Source organism: Equus quagga, chromosome 2, assembly GCF_021613505.1.
Source record: "Equus quagga isolate Etosha38 chromosome 2, UCLA_HA_Equagga_1.0, whole genome shotgun sequence".
NCBI classification, from domain to species: domain Eukaryota; kingdom Metazoa; phylum Chordata; class Mammalia; order Perissodactyla; family Equidae; genus Equus; species Equus quagga.
The window spans coordinates 110,021,896-110,040,626 of record NC_060268.1 but is presented as its reverse complement, the minus strand read 5'-3'; the positions used below and the strand labels follow the sequence as shown (position 1 = coordinate 110,040,626).

General features: G+C 35.2%; 1 protein-coding gene across 4 annotated transcripts in view; it reads left to right on the top strand.

Annotated features, from left to right (window-relative positions):
* Positions 1-18,731, top strand: part of LYST (lysosomal trafficking regulator) — a 193,531-nt gene that overhangs the window by 75,805 nt on the left and 98,995 nt on the right. For 3 of the 4 annotated variants that reach the window (XM_046651871.1, XM_046651880.1, XM_046651865.1), the window contains exons 14-20: positions 614-787; positions 3,832-3,992; positions 4,911-5,101; positions 8,477-8,722; positions 10,756-10,929; positions 11,869-12,018; positions 15,631-15,768. In XM_046651871.1, coding sequence (XP_046507827.1) covers positions 614-787; positions 3,832-3,992; positions 4,911-5,101; positions 8,477-8,722; positions 10,756-10,929; positions 11,869-12,018; positions 15,631-15,768 — 1,234 coding nt within the window. The remainder of the gene's footprint in view (positions 1-613; positions 788-3,831; positions 3,993-4,910; positions 5,102-8,476; positions 8,723-10,755; positions 10,930-11,868; positions 12,019-15,630; positions 15,769-18,731) is intronic. The other variant, XM_046651876.1, reaches the window with a different exon arrangement.

Genomic DNA, 18,731 nt, shown 5'->3' with positions numbered 1-18,731 from the left:
CTTTTTTCCTATATCCCCTTTGTTAACTAGAATAGATACAAGTCTTTTATTTGTATTGAGTATGAATAGTATGATACTGTTTTTATAAAACTTAACACTAAGCAAACAATATGTTATTTAGGAATAAATGCTTTATAAATGTTATGAAGGTTGCTAAGTACTTTATATACATTATATCCTAATTCTCTCAGTAATTCCTCAAAGTGGGTTAGACCTCCAGTATATGCTGGCATTTAGACATTTAGGTACAGTGTGTATTAATTTTTGTATGAACCAAATATTACATTGTAATTTCTAAAAGGGCAATGACTATATAAATAGTAATAATAAAATATTTTTTGTAAATTGAATTCTGAAAATTATTGCCTAAATTATTAACAGCAGCAAATGAGCCAATCTATTTTAGTTCATGAATTGAGGTCGAAATAGAATAAAATAACTAAGCAGATTATGGTGTAAAACCTTTGTTTTACCTACTGACTCTTCAAGTTAGTTTAAAAATAGAACTGATTTTTAATCTCACTTAAATATTTAGAATTATAGTTATACATGTGTAAAAAACTGAGACCAGAAATTTATATTTTCAGCCTATGTCTTTTCTCTTTTTGTGTAGTGTGTGCATGGATTCCAACGATGATATGAAAGCTGTTTTACTAGCACAGGCGGAATCACAGAAGAATATTTTCCTCCCAAGCAAGTGGCAACATTTAGTGCTCACCTACTTAGAGCAGCCCCAAGGGAAAAAGAGTATCCATGGGAAAATCTCCATATGGGTCTCTGGACAGAGGTATGAAACATTTTTAATAAATACTTAGTAATCTCAGTTACAATTTTAAGTTTAATTAGTCTGTTATAGCTTCTGAAACTTATAGCTTACAGCAAACTATAGATAAAATTTACTATATAGTAATGAAGGAATCTGTGTCAGAGTTGGATATTTTCTCCTATTTATCACTTTCGTACAAAATGAATTTCCCATAGAAGTAATTGTTGAAAATTAACATTTGGGACTGGGGCGACATGCAGAAATTAGACGTTTATGTAGACTATGTATTAGATCAAGGAATATAACCTATAATTTGGTTCTTCAAGCCCATTTATTATAAAAATGAATCCACAAGGAATTATTTAAATTGTGTCTAATAACGCTAATACCTAAATTAAATCGGGGTTTCAAAAGAAATTAGAATGACTAGAGGAAAATATAAGCCAATGTATCAAGTGATAGGTTAAGATAGGGTCCTGGAAATATACCAGGTGATGGATTCAGGTATAGTACTATATGATTTTTACCAACCAGGAGAATTGTGGGTCAAGTTAATAAGAAACATTTTGTGGAATATCTTAATGTAAAATTTAACCCTACGAGAGCATAAGGTATCTTGGATTTCTAAGAGTTGGGAAGTATGTTATTGAATGAAAATAGCATGAAAGGGGATACAGAATTGGAAACTAGTATAGTATGGGAAAAGATCACACTGGCTGGAAGGAAGAGTCTAAGTTGAATAATGAGAAAGAAAAATGAATGGGCATGGTGAAGCTACCTGACAGGAGGCTTTGCATGCCAAGATCAGGAATCTAGGTATAGTCAAATGTGAAATATTGCATACCTATTCTGCTGCACACCTTTTGCTAGGTGTTTTATGTACATTATCTCCCAATTCTTTCAAAAATCCCTTGAAGCAGATTAAACCACAAAAATAACGTATACCCTTAGCACAAATTAACCTATTTCTTTCAGTTATTTGTTCATCCAAATATTTATTGAGGAGTTACTGTGTGCCAAGCACATGGTATATTAGGCCTGGGGGCAGTAGTAAACAAGACAGCCATGTGCCCTGCCTTCTTGGAACTCACAGTCTAAGGAGGAAGCAGACACCAGCAAACACAATTAAATGAATATATGCAAAGTATAACAAATACTGTGAAGGTAACATGTCCTGAGACAGAAAATATCAGATTTGCTGCTTAAGAGAGGTGGATCAGGGAAGGCCTGTGTAGGAACAGGTTATCCAGGCTGAGACCGAAGAAGGAGATGGAGCTTGCCGTGAACAGGAGGAAGGAGGAGTGATCCAAGCAGAGGAGAGGGCCTGTGGAAACTAAGGGAAGACTGTGCCGGGTCGTCGCAGCAAGGGAGGCTCCAGACCTTGATCACTAACAGCTGTCCTGCCTCAATGCTAGAGGAAGGCAGGGGAGAGGGGGCTTGTGAATGGCTTTAGGATAGCCAGTCCACCGTGTCTCCACAGGAAAGGACAAACTTTGGAAATAAAATCAAAAGTTCAGTTTTGGTTTCTTCATTTAAAAAATACATGAAAATACGTTGTTGAAGCTTAATTTCCATATTCCAAATAAAATATTTTCTGAGAAGTTCTGTCTTCACAGCTGCCCAAGCCTGAATGGCAGCTGTAGCCAATCAGTAAATTTTTTTTCTAGAACTTAGAGTTAGATCATCGGAGTCGAGGGTGGAGCTGTGAAGTAGAGAGCCTCTTTCTGCTGGAATCTCCGCCTCATTTCCTGAGCTCTCATCGTATGCTAGGCTCTGTGTTAAGCACTTTACACAGATTACCTCGTTTAGTCCTCCCAAAAGCACTATAGAGTAGGTATATTATCTCTATTTTATATTTCAAGAGGCCATTTTTAATAATACATAAAGACACTGAAAAACAACTTATTAATATTTTCTCTTTAATTTCTATTAAATTAATAGCACACAAATCTGGTGGGAATACATGGCACCTAGTAGACACTTAATATTTGTTGAATTCATCTTGCAATGCTGTCTTCACCCTTAAAAACTTTGTTAGGTCATATTGCCACTAGGTGGCAGTAGTGTTTCAGTCACAGCCATTTATTTGGTTCAAGAAAGAGCTGAGTTACCTCACTATAACGTTGTACGTCAAATATACCTCAAAAAAAGTTATCTCACATATTTCCTTTATTAAAAAATATTCCTATCAAAATAATTAAGTTTATGTGTTAAATATGAAACAGGAAGCCTTAGGGGAAAGTTTTTAAATAAATATATACTGAAATAGAATTTCTCATTAAGAACTAACCATGTTAGCTTATTCTAAGTCTTTATCTTATCCACAAACTTTGCCTTTACAAGTTACTTTCATTATCTTCATATGGAGCTTTAACATTCTTAAACCAGAGGTAGAGTTTGGCACTCTGCAGTTTCAACCAGGTGATGAAGTCCTCCCGTCATGTGTGTCTCTCCAGGAGAAACCGTCAGTTTACCTTTTCCTTCTCTGCCTTTTTTAAGGATTCCTGTAATCTTTGTCCATGAAGAGAAACAAGAGACTAATCAAAAGCTCTGTTATGACTTAGCATTGAAAAAACAGAAAATGCAGAAAAGCATAGGCATTTCAGTGGCTAGTCAGAACACAACCTGGAGAAGTGATATTCTTTCTCTGATTGGTCTTTGAAGGCCTCATGGAGGACATGAGATTTTAGGAATTGTTTACCAAAATGGGCGACTTCTTGGTAAAATTAGGGGGAGGTGTTTGGTTTGAATCTGTAAACCAGGAAGGCACATATGCAGAAGTCAAACGGGAAAGAAGACTTGCAGCAAAGTCTGGTCCTTTTCCCCTGGCCTGGTGTAGGGTCATCAGGCATCTCTGTTCTTCTCCCTCCTTCTAGGGTTTAGGGACCGCCAGCAACCTGGACCAAGAGACAACAGAATCAGTTCTCTTTCCCCCCCCACCGACTATCTGATACTGAACCAAGAAAATTGTTCAAGAATTTCCCATTGTTAAACATTAATACTTTTAAAATACTTACTACTCAGTCCTCACCGAAGTAATTGATTTAACTCTGTTTTTAATGTAGGAAACCTGATGTTACTTTGGATTTTATGCTTCCAAGAAAAACAAATTTGTCATCTGATAGCAATAAAACATTTTGCATGATTGGCCATTGTTTATCATCTCAAGAAGACATTTTACAATTGGCTGGAAAATGGGACCTAGGAAATTTACTCCTCTTCAATGGTATGTTTTTCACCTTCAAAGCATTTCCGAATTTTTCTTTCAGTTAACAAATATTCAGATAAATTAATTATCATGGATAAAATATTAATCCTTGTTTCTTCATTTGTACTTAATAAGTATGTATTTCCTAGATTCCAAGATGCACTTTTAAAATATTTTAACTTTTTCATAATCTAGATGTTTCTTATAATTTTATATATACATTTAATGGAGAGGTGTACATTGTACACCCATCTCCCCTGAAAAAGAGAAGCTTATATTAAATCAACTTTATTTTATAATCCTGAAAAATGTAGTATTATGATGGATGAACTTAGAATGGTTATTTTTTATTTATAATTTTAGTGTATTTGATAAAAATACCAAATTTTAGAGAAAAAAAATATGTGATTTAAAACATATATGTCACTAAACCTGGCACATAATGGCATTCAGACAGTGTTTATTGAATAGATAGATGGATGAATAGAAGGAATAAAGATATCAATTCATATTTCATTTTAAAAAGGAATTTACTGAGGTATAGTTTTCATTTATTAAAAGAAAACAAAAAAACCTGTTTTCTAGCTTAAGGAGCAAATAGAAATTCCATGATTTTTTTTTTTCTACCAAGAACTTCACAGTTAAGTTATATACATTAATTCATCTTCCATCTGTATTTGGCATAGGTTATTTGCTCAATATACCAATTGGGAAATTGAGGCTTTTTCAATTTTATAAGATATAGTGAACAACTGAAAGAATCTGGCAAAAAAGAATAGCTCTTGGTTTCTTGCTTTTTATGAAAAATTCTGGTTGGAGAGTTTATTTAACACATTTATTTAAATTAAATTTACTTTTACTTTAAAATAAAAATAAATTAAAGTAAAGTAAAGTAAAATTACTTGTTTAAAGTAACTTTATTTTTCTGCTATTCAGGAGCTAAGATTGGGTCACAAGAGGCCTTTTATCTATATGCTTGTGGACCCAACCATACATCTATAATGCCCTGTAAATATGGCAAGCCTGTGAATGACTACTCCAAATATATTAATAAAGAAATTTTGCAATGTGAACAAATCAGAGAACTTTTTATGACCAAGAAAGATGTGGACATTGGTCTCTTAATTGTAAGTTTTCATTTTATATGTTTTAACTTTATCGTAACTGTACATATGTATGTTTATTGACTGTGTAGTTAACTATGAATTAGATTCTAAAGTTTGTGTTTTTTTCCTCAACATTTTCTTTCCACAGAACATGATATTTTCTGAAAAAAAACTGAAATACTTTGACCTCCTCAGAATTTGTTTTCAGGTTTCAGATTTTCATCCAGTTTTCCTTGGAACTGTATTTATATACACATATCAGTTTAGTTTATGCCTATTAATAATTCAAGAAAAATGTTTATGATATAGTGAAAATATAACACGTGTTAGCCTAAAAAATATTGTGCATTACATTTCCTTTCCATACTTATAAATACTAATTTTTATTTGTAATAATAGTTTTAATTACATATATTCAGATTTTAGAATATTCTTTAATATCAGTAATAACTAGGAATTTTGCTTTCAAGATATTGCTAACTCTGCTTACATGAGACTCTCAGATTGCTTTTTATACCCTATTCTAATATTTTGTTCTAGTACGCAGTTTAGGAGCTTGTGGTGGATATTTTTCATTACAGCAGCTAGAAAACTGAGCCTTCATAGTCTTAGAAGATCTGCTAAAAACTGGTAGATCTGACTGTGAAGCTGTGTTCCTCCTTATCTTGCATCTTTGGAGAGGTACAATTATAGGTCAGAGGTATTTCTTACTTGAAAGAGACTACTATTTTGGAATGTATTTTGTTGTTGTTAACGAGGTGTATCTTTCATAATCAAAATAAATTTGTAAGAATAAATTAAACACAGCCAGCCCTGATGGTCTAGTGGTTAATATTTGGCGTTCTCACCTCCGCAGCCTGGGTTTGTTTCCAGGTCAGGGAACTGCACCACCTGTCTGTCGGATGTCACACTGTGGCAACTGCATGTTGCTGTGATGCTGAAAGATATGCCACTGGTTATTTCAAATACCAGCAGGGTCACCCGTGGTGGATAGGTTTCAGTGGAGCTCCCAGACTAAGACAGATTAGGAAAAAGGACCTGACTACCCACTTGCAAAAAAATTGGCCATGACAGAGCCAGCCCCGGTGGCTTAGTGGTTAAGTTTGGTGCACTTCACTTTGGCAGCCTGGGTTCAGTTCCTGGGTGCATTCCTACACCACTTGTCTGTCAGTGGCCATGCTGTGGTGGCAGCTCACATAGAAAAAAAAAAAGGAAGATCGGCAACAGATGTTAGCTTGGGGCAAATCTTCCTCAGGAAAAAAAAAAAGACCATGAAAACCCAATGAATAGCAGTGGAGCACTGTCTGATATAGCACCAGAAGGTGAGAAGATGGTGCAAAAAGACCAGGCAGGGTTCCGCTCTGCTGTACACAGGGGCACTAGGAGTTGGAATTGACTTGATTGCACTAACAATAACATTTGACTAAAGTAAAGGAGAAATTCTAGTACATATATTTTGTAAAATATAACTCTTAAGTTGTGTTAAATATATATCTATGGTAAAATAGATATAGAGTAGATACCTATGCAATTTAACCGAAGAACTGATATTGGCCTACAATCTTTCTCTCCCTCAGGAGTATTGAAAAATGAGGGTTGGGGACATTTTGACTGTCCACTATTATAGAGCAGGGGTCTAGGGATGCTAAATGTTCTTACAGTGCATGGGCAATGTTATACGACAAAGAACTATCCCACCCCAAATGTCCCACCATTGAGAAAACATGCTTTAGGAAATGGTTCTCAAACCTGAGTGCATTGACTCACTCAGATGACTTGTTAAAACATAGACTGCTGGGCCAGAGTTTTGGATTCAGTAGATCTGAAGTGTGGCCCAAGAACCTGCATTTTCAACAAATTCCCAGACAATGCTGATGCTGCTGGTTGGGGACCACACGTTTGAGAATCTCTGCTTTAGAGAGACCAATGAGCTCAAAACAACAAGTGTTTGTTCAAATAATTTAGCTCTGTAGTTTTTGGTTAATCCATTTGTTTTCACACCCACACAAAAATATTTCATTAATCCTTTTATTTTGCCTGAAAAGAATATAGGATATGTAAGTCATAAAATTCAACAGAAATGATCATAAATGAAAATTCTATGACTTTTATGTGAAAACTATTTTTAGAAAGCAGATTTCTTAAGCCTGATTTAGTAATTTTGGGCTTATGAGGTATGAGTGGGCAGTCAGGCAGAGATGGTGCCCTTCTGGCAAGGCGTTGGTGTCAGGTGGGACTTGTTTCAGGTAGACAGGCATTTTATCAGCTTTCTGATGAAAAATACTGAAGGTTTAAAATTTTGTTTAGGCAGCATAATCTTGTATGATAGACTGAGGAGTCAGTTTAGTTGGTGTGCAGAAATGCTAGATGGTGCCTGGTGAAAGTGTACTTGAATAGTCATGGGTTGACAATGATCAAACCCAAGGCCCCCACTGGCTTCTGTGAGAAGACCCTGTACTATAGTACATTGTTTCCCCGAGCCTGAGCTCCTGCAAGCTGTTGCCACTGAGAGCATCTCAAAGTACATTCTGCATTTAAAAGTTGCCATAATTTTTAAAGTGATAAATAGAAGCTTGACAGGGAGCCAGAAGCTGATCGAAACTACCCTCTGCATGGGACAAATATTGAAAGTTCTATTCAATTTTCGTTGGGTGCACTGATAGCCTGGAATTTTATTCTAATAGGAAGAAAGATGATCTAGAGTCACGTTTAAATGAGTAGCCAGCCCATGAGCAAATACAAAGCAAGAATTTTGAGTACATTGACCCAGAGTTCCTATCCCATAGGGTTGTAAACACTGGTTAATATTTATAAGTGCATAAAACAGTGCCTGGTGTGTAATGAGTGTGGTATAACAGTTGGCTGTTGTTAGTAGTAATAGTAAATATAATTTAATGTTTATTCTAAAATGATCGAAGCTGGATCTTTCTCAACCTTGATGGGGTTTATACCATTGATCACTTCTAAATGAAACTGATCTTTTCCATTCTGGGGAGCCGCCTTGCCTCTCATGTTCATCTTTGTCTAATGTAGTGTCTGTTTTTTTTTTTTAAAGATTTTATTTTTTCCTTTTTCTCCCCAAAGCCCCCCCGGTACATAGTTGTGTATTCTTCGTTGTGGGTTCTTCTAGTTGTGGCATGTGGGACGCTGCCTCAGCGTGGTCTGATGAGCAGTGCCATGTCCGCGCCCAGGATTCGAACTAACGAAGCACTGGGCCGCCTGCAGCGGAGCGCGCGAACTTAACCACTCGGCCACGGGGCCAGCCCATAGTAGTGTCTGTTTTTTTTACAACAAAAAAAAATATTTGTTGGGTGTCTTTTTTCACTTTGAAATATTTGCTGGTTGATAACTTACTTTTTAAACTTGGCTTACTGAAGGAAAATATTTGTGTTTCAGGAAAGTCTTTCAGTTGTTTATACAACTTACTGTCCTGCTCAGTATACCATCTATGAGCCAGTTATTAGACTTAAAGGTCAAATGAAAACCCAGCTTTCTCAAAGACCCTTCAGCTCAAAAGAAGTTCAAAGCATCTTATTAGAACCTCATCACATAAAGAGTCTCCGGCCCACTGAACGTAAAACTATTCAAAGCATTCTGCACGAGATTGGTGGAACTGGTGTTTTTGTTTTCCTCTTCGCTAGGGTAAGAATCACTGATTATAGTTTTATTTAAAGAGAAACTACTTCTTTATTATTGATAAATTTCAGGCTTTCTTTTTCATTATAAATAAAGCTATACATCAATTGTATTAAAGTTTTAAGATTGAAAAGTCATATATTATTTAGGATGTCATTAAGCTTTCTGCCACAGATGGTTAAAATTTCTTTTAATTTATCAAAATTTTAGAAGTTTTCTGTTATCCAGAAATTAATTAGAACAATTAAATGTTAAATGTCAAGATTTAAAATTGCCAAGGAGAAAAAAATGCATGCTGTAGTAACGATATAGAAGAAATGTATTCTAAAACTAATATTTGTAACACTCATTTTTCCCTTGAAGCTTCCAGATGCATGGAAAAAAACAAGGGTCAGAAAATAAGTACAAAAAATAATTTATTTAGCTTTGAAGTTTTTTTAAAGAGAAGGAGAAATATAAAAATTTTGACACATACCATGAGTACTATATTAGAATAAATTGTTTCCTTATCTTTTCTGTTTAGTCATCCAAGGGCAGGGACAATATCTTTCCTGACGTAGAGTAGGCAGACAATAAATATGTACTGCCTGTTTCAGGGATTGCTGAAATCCAAAATGAGATAGGAATGGTCTCACTTCGGTGCAAATCATCTCCACTTCCTCAGGGTCCAGGTCCCTGTTTAATTAAAGCAGCCTGATCTTCTTTCATCCTCACAATTTTATCCCTAAGTATAACTTATGCAACATTATCAGATTTTCACATTGTCTCCCTAACTAGCTTGCTTTCTTTAGTGGGACCACATTTGGTTCATTTTGCAATAAGGGGCATATCAGTGTTATTATTACTGTTCTAAACATTTTGTTAGCATTTGACCTACCATACTCTAAACTGTCTTTTCTTTTCCTCCTCTTTCTTTTTCAAACTTTTTTTTTGCACTTAGTATCTAGTTGAATAGATTTTCCCCTAATGTTTTAAAATTTAAAGCTTTTCATTTAACTCCTTATCAATGTTTTGTGATCTCCTTTTATAATTTTGTGTAATTTCAAAATATATATCCTTCGTTTTTCCTCTTTCCTCAAGTTACTGAATATAAGTTTGTTATGAATACTGTTACATGGAGACTAGATCCTAGAGAAAATAGTTAATTTTTTATCTGACGTACATTTAGGGTCTTGCCAATAAGACTTTTAAAGTATGTTTTTACATTTAAAACTTGGAGACTTTATTCAGCGTCCTTCCTCCTCCCCTACAAACATAAAATCCAGTCTCCTTAAAATCCTTGCCTGCATAGCCTACCCTCTAAACCTCTCCACCATTTAGCCACATAGAAAACCTGCAGCCTCCTAGATGTGCCATGAACTTCCAGTTTTAGACCTTTACGCGTCTCCTGTCTGTCTCCCACCCCCGCCAGCTGTTATCCCTACTTCCTAGGATTATGCTCTCTTTCCAGGCCATCTTCTCTCCGTGTAGGCTTCCCTAACCCAAGCACAGTGGAGTCAGAAGTAGTTTCGGTGCTTTTGTGGCATTCATATTGTCTCACTCTTTTTTGCCTTTTATCATGATGATAAGGTGTATGTTTCGTATATATAGTATTTGTTCACAAAGCATTGTTTGAAGTACAAGGCGCAATCTATGGTTTTTAGACATGCATCTTGTCTTTTGACTAGACAGTAGGCCCCTTTGGGGGTGGCTGTCATGCCTTTTACTTCATCTCCTGCGGCATATAACACAGAGCCTGTTTGTTGATTAATTATCAAAACTTTGAGGCATTTTGCTGACATTTCAGATAGCTAATAAGATGCTACTGACTTCTAAGGTGTTAATGTTATTTTAATTCATTTAAAGTATATTTAAGAGACTAAAAAACATGAAATTTGTGTCTGTCAGTTTTGTTTATAATTCATGAATAATTATGAAGTTTGAGCAATAAAAAATAAGGTTTCAAATGAAACTGATGGACTGATATAACGAAATGGTAGATAATCACACGTTAAATTTTTGCTCTCAACAAATTAGAAAAAAAATCCACTTTTTTTTAGGTTGTGGAACTCAGTAGCTGTGAAGAAACTCAAGCATTAGCACTGAGAGTTATACTCTCATTAATTAAATACAACCAACAGAGAATGTGTGAATTAGAAAATTGTAATGGGCTTTCCGTGATTCATCAGGTTTTGATCAAACAAAAATGCATTGTTGGCTTTCACATTTTGAAGGTATGTCCTCATACAATTTGTTCTTGTAGTTTGCTACGCAGCGATACTTCTCTCTTCATTAAAGTCTCCCAGTAATAGAGTTTTGTGTCTCATTTATTCCTGAAGAAAATGAAGGGAACTCAATAGTGTACCTTTAATCAAACTGAGGTACTCTTCTGGTTTTTTTCATCATTTAAGTAATTACATTTTTGTTTTCTGTAAAGCATCTTAGAAGAGTAACAGAAAAAGTAAACTTGTAGAATTTTAAATCTGGATGAGCCAGAGATGTCTCCTAGGCTGGCCCCTCTTTCTGTAGACTGATAAAATTGAGACTCACAGACACTGTTTTTTGCTTCAGCTCCTGCATTTATGGAAGAGGGCCCAGTTCTCCAGACGCCCGATGCTATGCCATTTCCATTAGGCAGTGCTGCTGTAGAGTTTGTTTTTTAAAGCCATATTAAGTTTTTATTATGATCTAGCTGTCATCATAAATAAATACTTTTCTAACTAAAAGCATTTGATAACAATTGTGTAAGTATTTCTCTCTGAGGATACTAGTACTAAGGTAAAAGACTGTGCTTCCACCCATGCCCCCACCCTCCAACTCTGTAAACTCTCATGACCCATACATTTGTGTCATGAATCCTTACTACTTTTTGGAAAAGATTTTAAAGCCTAACAGATTCATTAAATTTAAAAATTAAAAATAGAATGTGGTTTATTTTACCCCATGTTTGAAACTGAATAATCATTTACAACTATTTAAAAGTTTGTATTTTTCTAATTATTTGAATTGTTTTGCAAAACAAATTAAAGGTACTTTGTGAAATGTTGAATTATTCACTGGTTTTCCTTTGAATTTAATGTTATGACTGCTAAGATTGAAAGCTTAATGTTTCTGTTGAATTTTTGGATTAATCAATTATTGATGCATCTTGTGTTAATGCTGATTTTCTATAGATCCTTCTTGAAGGTTGCTGTGGTGAAGATATTATTCATATCAATGAGAATGGAGAGTTTACACTGGATGTAGAGTCTAATGCTATAATCCAAGATGTTCAACTGCTAGAGGAGCTATTGCTCGACTGGAAGATATGGAATAAAGCAGAGGCATGTACTTTTTTTTTTAATGGTAAAAAACGCATGATATAAATTTACCCTCTTGACAATTTTTGAGTGTACAGTAGAGTATTAACTACATATACTTTGTTGTATAACAGATCTCTAGAACTTTTTCATCTTGCTTGAGTGAAACTATACCCATTAAACAACAGCAACTCATTTCCCTGACCCCCCAATCCGTGGCAACTGCTGTTCTACTTTCTGTTTCTATGAGTTTGATTACTTTAGATACGTCATATAAGTGGAATCATTCAATATTTTTCTTTTTATGATTGGCTTATTTCACTTAGCATTATGTCCTTAATGTTCATCTATGTTGTAGCATATGACAAGATTTCTTTCTTTTGTAAGACTGAATAATATCTCATTGTATGTATAGACCACATTTTCTTTATCCATTCATCTGTCGATGGACGTTTAGTTTGCTTCCACATCTTGGCTACAATGATGCACTATGCAGTGATGCAATAATTCACATTATTGTGAATAATGCTGCAGTGAACATGGGTGTGCAAATGTCTCTTTGAAATCCTGCTTTCAGTTCTTTTGGATATAGATCCAGAAGTGGGATTGCTGAATCGTATAGTAGTTCTATTTTTAATTTTTTGAGGAACCTCCATACTATTTCCATAAGACCTGCACCATTTTACAATCCCACCAACAATGTGCAAGAGTTCCAGTTTCTCTACATCCTTGCCAACAATTATTGTTTTCTAGTTTTTTGATAGTGCCGTCCCATGAGATTGGAGGTGATATCTCACTGTGGTTTTGATTTGCATTTCCCCTGATGGTTAGTGACAATGAGGGTCTTTTCATGTACTTGTTGGCATTTGTATGTCTCCTTTGGAGAGATGTCCATTCAGATCCTTTGCCCATTTGTTACTTGGATTATTTGATTTTTTTATTGAGTTGTAGGCACTCTTTGTATATTTGGATATTAATCCCTTATCTGATATATAGTTTGCAAATATTCTCTCCCATTCCATAGGTTGCCTTTTCACTCTGTTGATTGTTTGCTGCACAGAGAGGCATGTACTTTTCACTATTCATCTAATCTTTCTTCTGGAGAACAGAACAAATTTACTACTTCAATGTAATGTTAATTGTAAATGGAAGTGTGGAGATTATTTTGTGTGCAAGATTTTGAGCAGCCATGGGTAATACTAAGCTAGAAGATCAGGATCAAAATTTGGGCTGACTCGGAATAGCTATAGTAGTACTCAGGCTGGAGAACCTCATTTGAATCAATTGAGGTCTTGCATTTACCATAAATTCTGAAAGGGGATCTTGCTAAGAGTTTGAGTGGTCAGGTCAAGGAAAGGGAAATGGACACACTTCTGAGTAGAGGAGCCAAATTGCCCAGGAGTCATAGAGCTGAATCAGGGAATGTAGGGCAAGGCTATGAAGTCTTGGCTTCATCATAGGCATAAGGTAAGGAACATGGTTTGTTCTTAGGTCTAGACAAAGCATCTCAACAACTGGATGGATGGGCTGGTCTTCACAATGACCCAGCAAGGGAATGAATATAGGACTGTTTCCTTTCTGCCCTGGTTTTAAACAATCTTCATGTTATAGGCTCTACAAGCTCCTCAGTTCTAGTGCAGACTGTGATTGCCTAAAGTTGTTTAGAGTGTAACAACATTATCATCAAATATAGTTAATTAAAGACCAATTCAAAGTGTATACCTTTCAAATTTTTTAAAAATTGATTATTCCCAAATTTGGCAACAGTCCCCCAAAATTTACTCATTATCAATAATGAGTTGTGAAGGTGAAAGAAACTTTTCTAATATATCATTAATAAAAATAAATTTTGACCAAACATGCTAGAGGAAAGACAGAATTATTTTTCCATTTTTCCTATAGAAAATTATATTACAAAATTATTGTTATATGAAGAGGCAATCAAAGAATATGCAGCCACAAAATATAGGGGGAAGTATTATAGAGTTGTGTCAAGCAGCTAACTAAACTGTTGCTTTTTCTGGATTTTATGGTATTTATCAGTTTTTAACTATAATTTTAACTGTAATTTGTTGTGATTTCTTTTCCTATTCTGAATAAATACTCACTTTCTGAATTAAAAAATGCCATATACAGGTGTGTATAAAAATATATGTAATGTTGCAGGGAGAAAGCAAGTGAACATAGTGATAGCCTATGTAGACAAAGTAGAGCCAAAGCAGTATAAATATAAACATATAATAATCAACTCAATTGTAGGTTGGAAGAGCAAACCTAACTAAATGGTGAGCGATTGTTTTAGTTACTATTTCACAAGAGGATGCTAATTTGGGGTTGTTTGATTAAAAAACAAAACCTATTTTATTTAATTAATAAGTGATAGACACAAATACTTCTATGGAAATAAAGTTTTCTCTCCTAATTAATAATTTTTTAACTGAGTTTGTTTTTGGCTTTTGGTTGGTTGTTTACTTTGGCACTATTCTGTTTTGGTTATATCTTACAGGCCTGAATCAAGTTTTCATACTTGAGCTGCCTTGCTTTCTGGTTTTCATATGCCTCTTTCTTTGAGGGCATCTTGGCCCTGTCTTATGAAGAGAGAGGCCTTGGTTAGAATAGTATGATTAAGTCTGTCAGTTCCTCGGCCTTTTCATTGTTCATTACCATCACATAATGGCAGGAGAATGGCAAGACCTGCAACCTGGCCAGTTAATTTTGCTTTTTGTTGAGGCCAGCCCCGTGGCTGAGTGGTTAAGTTCGCATGCTCTGCTTCAGTGGCCCAGGTTTTCGCCGGTTCAGATCCTGGGTGTGGACCATGGCACCACTCATTAAGCCATGCTGAGGCGGCATCCCACATGCCACAGGTAGAAGGACCCACAACTAGAATATACAACTATGTACTGGGGGGATTTGGGGAGGAAAAAAATCAGAAAAAAAAAATTTTGCTTTTTGTTGACAGCTTTGTTAAAAGATCATTCTGGGTAATAAAATGAGATGAAGATTATCTTTTAATGTTCGTTATCTATCTAAGGTTCCTCATTCTCTATTATTGTGGATAATTTAAGATTCAACGTGAGAGAAGTATTTTTAAACCAGCTTAAAAGGATGCTAACTACTGTTTGAAGATACACAGTAATTGTGCAGAGTATTCAATTATTTGGACTTAAAAGTAAATTAATCCAAAAATGCAGAATTTTTACATTGTCAATGACTTTTTTCAATTTAGTACAGTTTGTTCTAAAATTATTTGATTAAATGCTGTATACACAAATTAGCATTGAATTTTATACATTTTTAATAGTACTCTTTGAAAATAAATTAGTTGGAAACAATTATATTGATAATTTGTGTTTCTCTATATTGAATAAATCCCTTAAGATAAGTCACCTTTCAAAAATACTATGTCATTTAATGCCACAGAAAGGTTAATGTAGTAAGACACCTAACACAATATTGCATGCAACGTAAGTATTTAGAAAAGGCCTGTTGACAAAAAAAATAATAATAGTCTTGAAATAATTTTAACATTTGCTTTAATATATACACAATATTAAACTGATATGTTGCATGTCTTCTAAAAAGCACACAGCCTGTATTTCAACTGTTGTGCTAATTGGTGTGTGTTTATTTTCTCAGCAAGGTGTTTGGGAAACTCTGCTAGCAGCTCTAGAAGTCCTCATCAGAGCAGATCACCACCAGCAGATGTTTAATATTAAGCAGTTATTGAAAGCTCAAGTGGTTCATCACTTTCTGCTGACTTGTCAGGTTGTGCAGGTACTTTTCATGTAGCTTTACTTTTGGAGATATTTTCTGTAGTGGTGTTTCTGTTTAATAACTCAATACTATGGGACTCAAATTTTTGTGGAACTTTCAATGGAATTTTTTCTCTTTTCCATCTTCCCTGCTCTCCCAGATGTCTTCTTTCAAGAAGTAGTATAGGAGTTTTTCAATCCCTGCCTCTTATAGCTTGATTTTCATAGTCATCACTCCTAAGTCAATTACAAAAGAACTACTACTAAATTTCTGACATATTTCTTTATGTTGGGTTATAATAATAATTTTGTAGTCTCTTGAACATCAACAATAGTGAAATTTTAACTTGTTCTAAGCTTTGCACAGTGGCAGGTTCATAGCCAATGAGGTTTATCCAAGGTGGAACTTGTTCCACATTCCTTAAATAACAAATACAAGTATGTATTGTTTTAATAAGTATGTGTTTCTTGCAGATCTATTATATGTACTAGAATTAGCATATTGAAAATATATCTAAAATATTATATTAAAAAGTGGCACTAACTTCACCAGTTGCATTGTAGTGTCTGTGCTGTGGCCTGGCTTCTAGTTAAATTTATTTCTCTGATTCACAGACGTCGTTTTTTCAGCTTGGTTGGTGTATTGGACTACTTTTCAAGTTTGTTTTTTCAATGTCTGAGTCATCTGTTAGAACTTTATCAGGTCAGATAAGTATAGACATTCCATGGGATTAGTAGTATTTTCTTTATGTTTTTGATGCCTTTGTTTCAATGACGCTAGTGGCTTCTCATTGTACTTGGGATAGAATCCAAAATCTGTGACCGTATCTATAAGAAGGCTTGTATGATCTGGCTACCACTCCAGGCTCATCTTTTGCCACTGCAGCCCCTAGCTTTCTTTCTCTTCCTTAAACAAGTGAGGCTTTTTCCCACCTCAGGGCTCATGATATTCTTTCTGACTGAAAAGTTACTGATTCCATTCTTTTCACCTGGCCAACTCCCGCTTATCCTTCATGCCTCAACTTTAAATTGACTTCCTGAGAGAAGCCTTCCCCGCCCTTTCCATCTAAGTTAGCCCTCTCCCCTTTCTACGCTTACTCTCACTCTGCACATAGACAATTTGTCAGTTTTATGTTGTTTATGAGAATTTGGTTTATTCCCCTCTGTAAACCTCCAGAGGGCAGGCATAAGGTTTTTTGTTGATCACACTGTAACCCTAGTACCTAGCACATATAGGCACCCGCTAAGTATTTGTTGAATGGATGAATTCTGAAAAAACAAAATCAAAAACATTTTATTGCCTTTCTTGGCTCCTGTGGTAAATTCGACTATTGACTTCAGGAATACAATACAATGGTCTCTCAGGCCCCTTGCTTACTGAATATTTTATGTATCATTTAGGCATCAGTTTTTCTCTAAATCAGTTTTTTGTATATTTATTTTAAACATTCTTGGCCAATTTTCAGTGAGCTCATATGACAGTGTGAAGTTTTTATTCAGTCTTTGCATGTCGTAAAAGTAACACATAAACTTAGAGATTTCAATATATATTCTCACTTCCATCTTATTTATAGAAATGTTAGAAAAATCCAGGTACTAATTCCGTTTCCTGAGAAGTATATTTCTTCACCCATCTTTATTCAAAGAGCCCATTTATCAAATTAATAGTATTTATTAAGAATAGCTTTATGTTAGGTATCATGGGAAGTATATAAAGAAATGAACTTTGTTACCTTTAAGATATCTCACACTGTTTAAGAAAGATTAATAAATTGGTAGTATATTGGATGTGAGGCAGTTTCATTAGTTCATGAGTACAGTGTAAAGAACCTGAACTTTGGTGATGAAAATGGGTGGGTAAAAGTAGGGAGCAAATATGAAGGAGATTGTAAAGACAGAATTAATTGGACTTGATTCCACCTAAATAAGAGCTGCAGGAGAAGTCAAATATATAATATGAAATTTTAAGCTGGGAGATTCGAAGAATGATAGCATCATAAAAGAAAGAAAAATTGAACATGCAAGGTCTGTGGTTTATACATTCTGCATTTGAGATTACAGTGGGATGTTTGGTGACAGTGACCACTAGGCACTTAGATGTGCAAGACTGGAACTGGCAAGAGGGATTAGAGAGCAAGATTGGGAATTGTCTGCATTGATGTTATAGTGAAGCCGTGGGCATAGATAAGCACTACAAGATAAAGAAATGTAGTGAAAGGTCGTAGAGAGCTGAGGCTTGCAACTCAGGAAATACCATTTTCAGGTATAAAATAGGAAAAAGGGGCTATTGAAAGAGATGTAGAAAGAGTAGTGAAAGAGGTAAGAGAAGAACCAGGAAACTCAGTAAAGTGAAAGCCAAGGCTGGGCAGAGAAGGAAGGAACCTGTCCAGAAAGAGGTAGTCTCTAGAGCCAAATAATGTAGAAAGTTCAAAGAAAATGTAGGCAGATAAAGGGCTTGGAAATCAGCTTGGAAATTCTTAATGGCTTGCAAGATTTCAGTGGAATAAAAAAGGCAAGAATCAGATTTCAGGGACTTGAGGCAGCATGTATGGTGGAATCATTAGAGGCAGTGAGAATAAATGATGTTTAAACAGTCCAGCAGCAAAAGAAAAGAGACACAGAATGTTAGCAAAAGGTTCTCTAGAGGTCAAGTTAAGGGATTATTTTTTTAATGAAATAGAGTAACAGCGACTATTTGTAAGGAGTCAGTGGAGAGGGCAAGATTGAAAAAACATGGGCTGAGATAGACTTAGGAATGAATAATTGAGGTGACAACCAGGAGAGCTGGGAAGGTATAAGGGCTATGATTTAGAAAACAAGACAGATGGTTGTAGCAAAAATAACAGAGAATTGGAAGTCAGGAGATCTATGTGCTCTTGGCAGGGCCGCTTGACAGTTGTGAGATCTTGGCAAAGGGGTTTTGTGCTTTCTTCTATAGACGGTGTTCTCTTCTTAAATCAGAGGTAGTCAGACTAAACTGTTTCA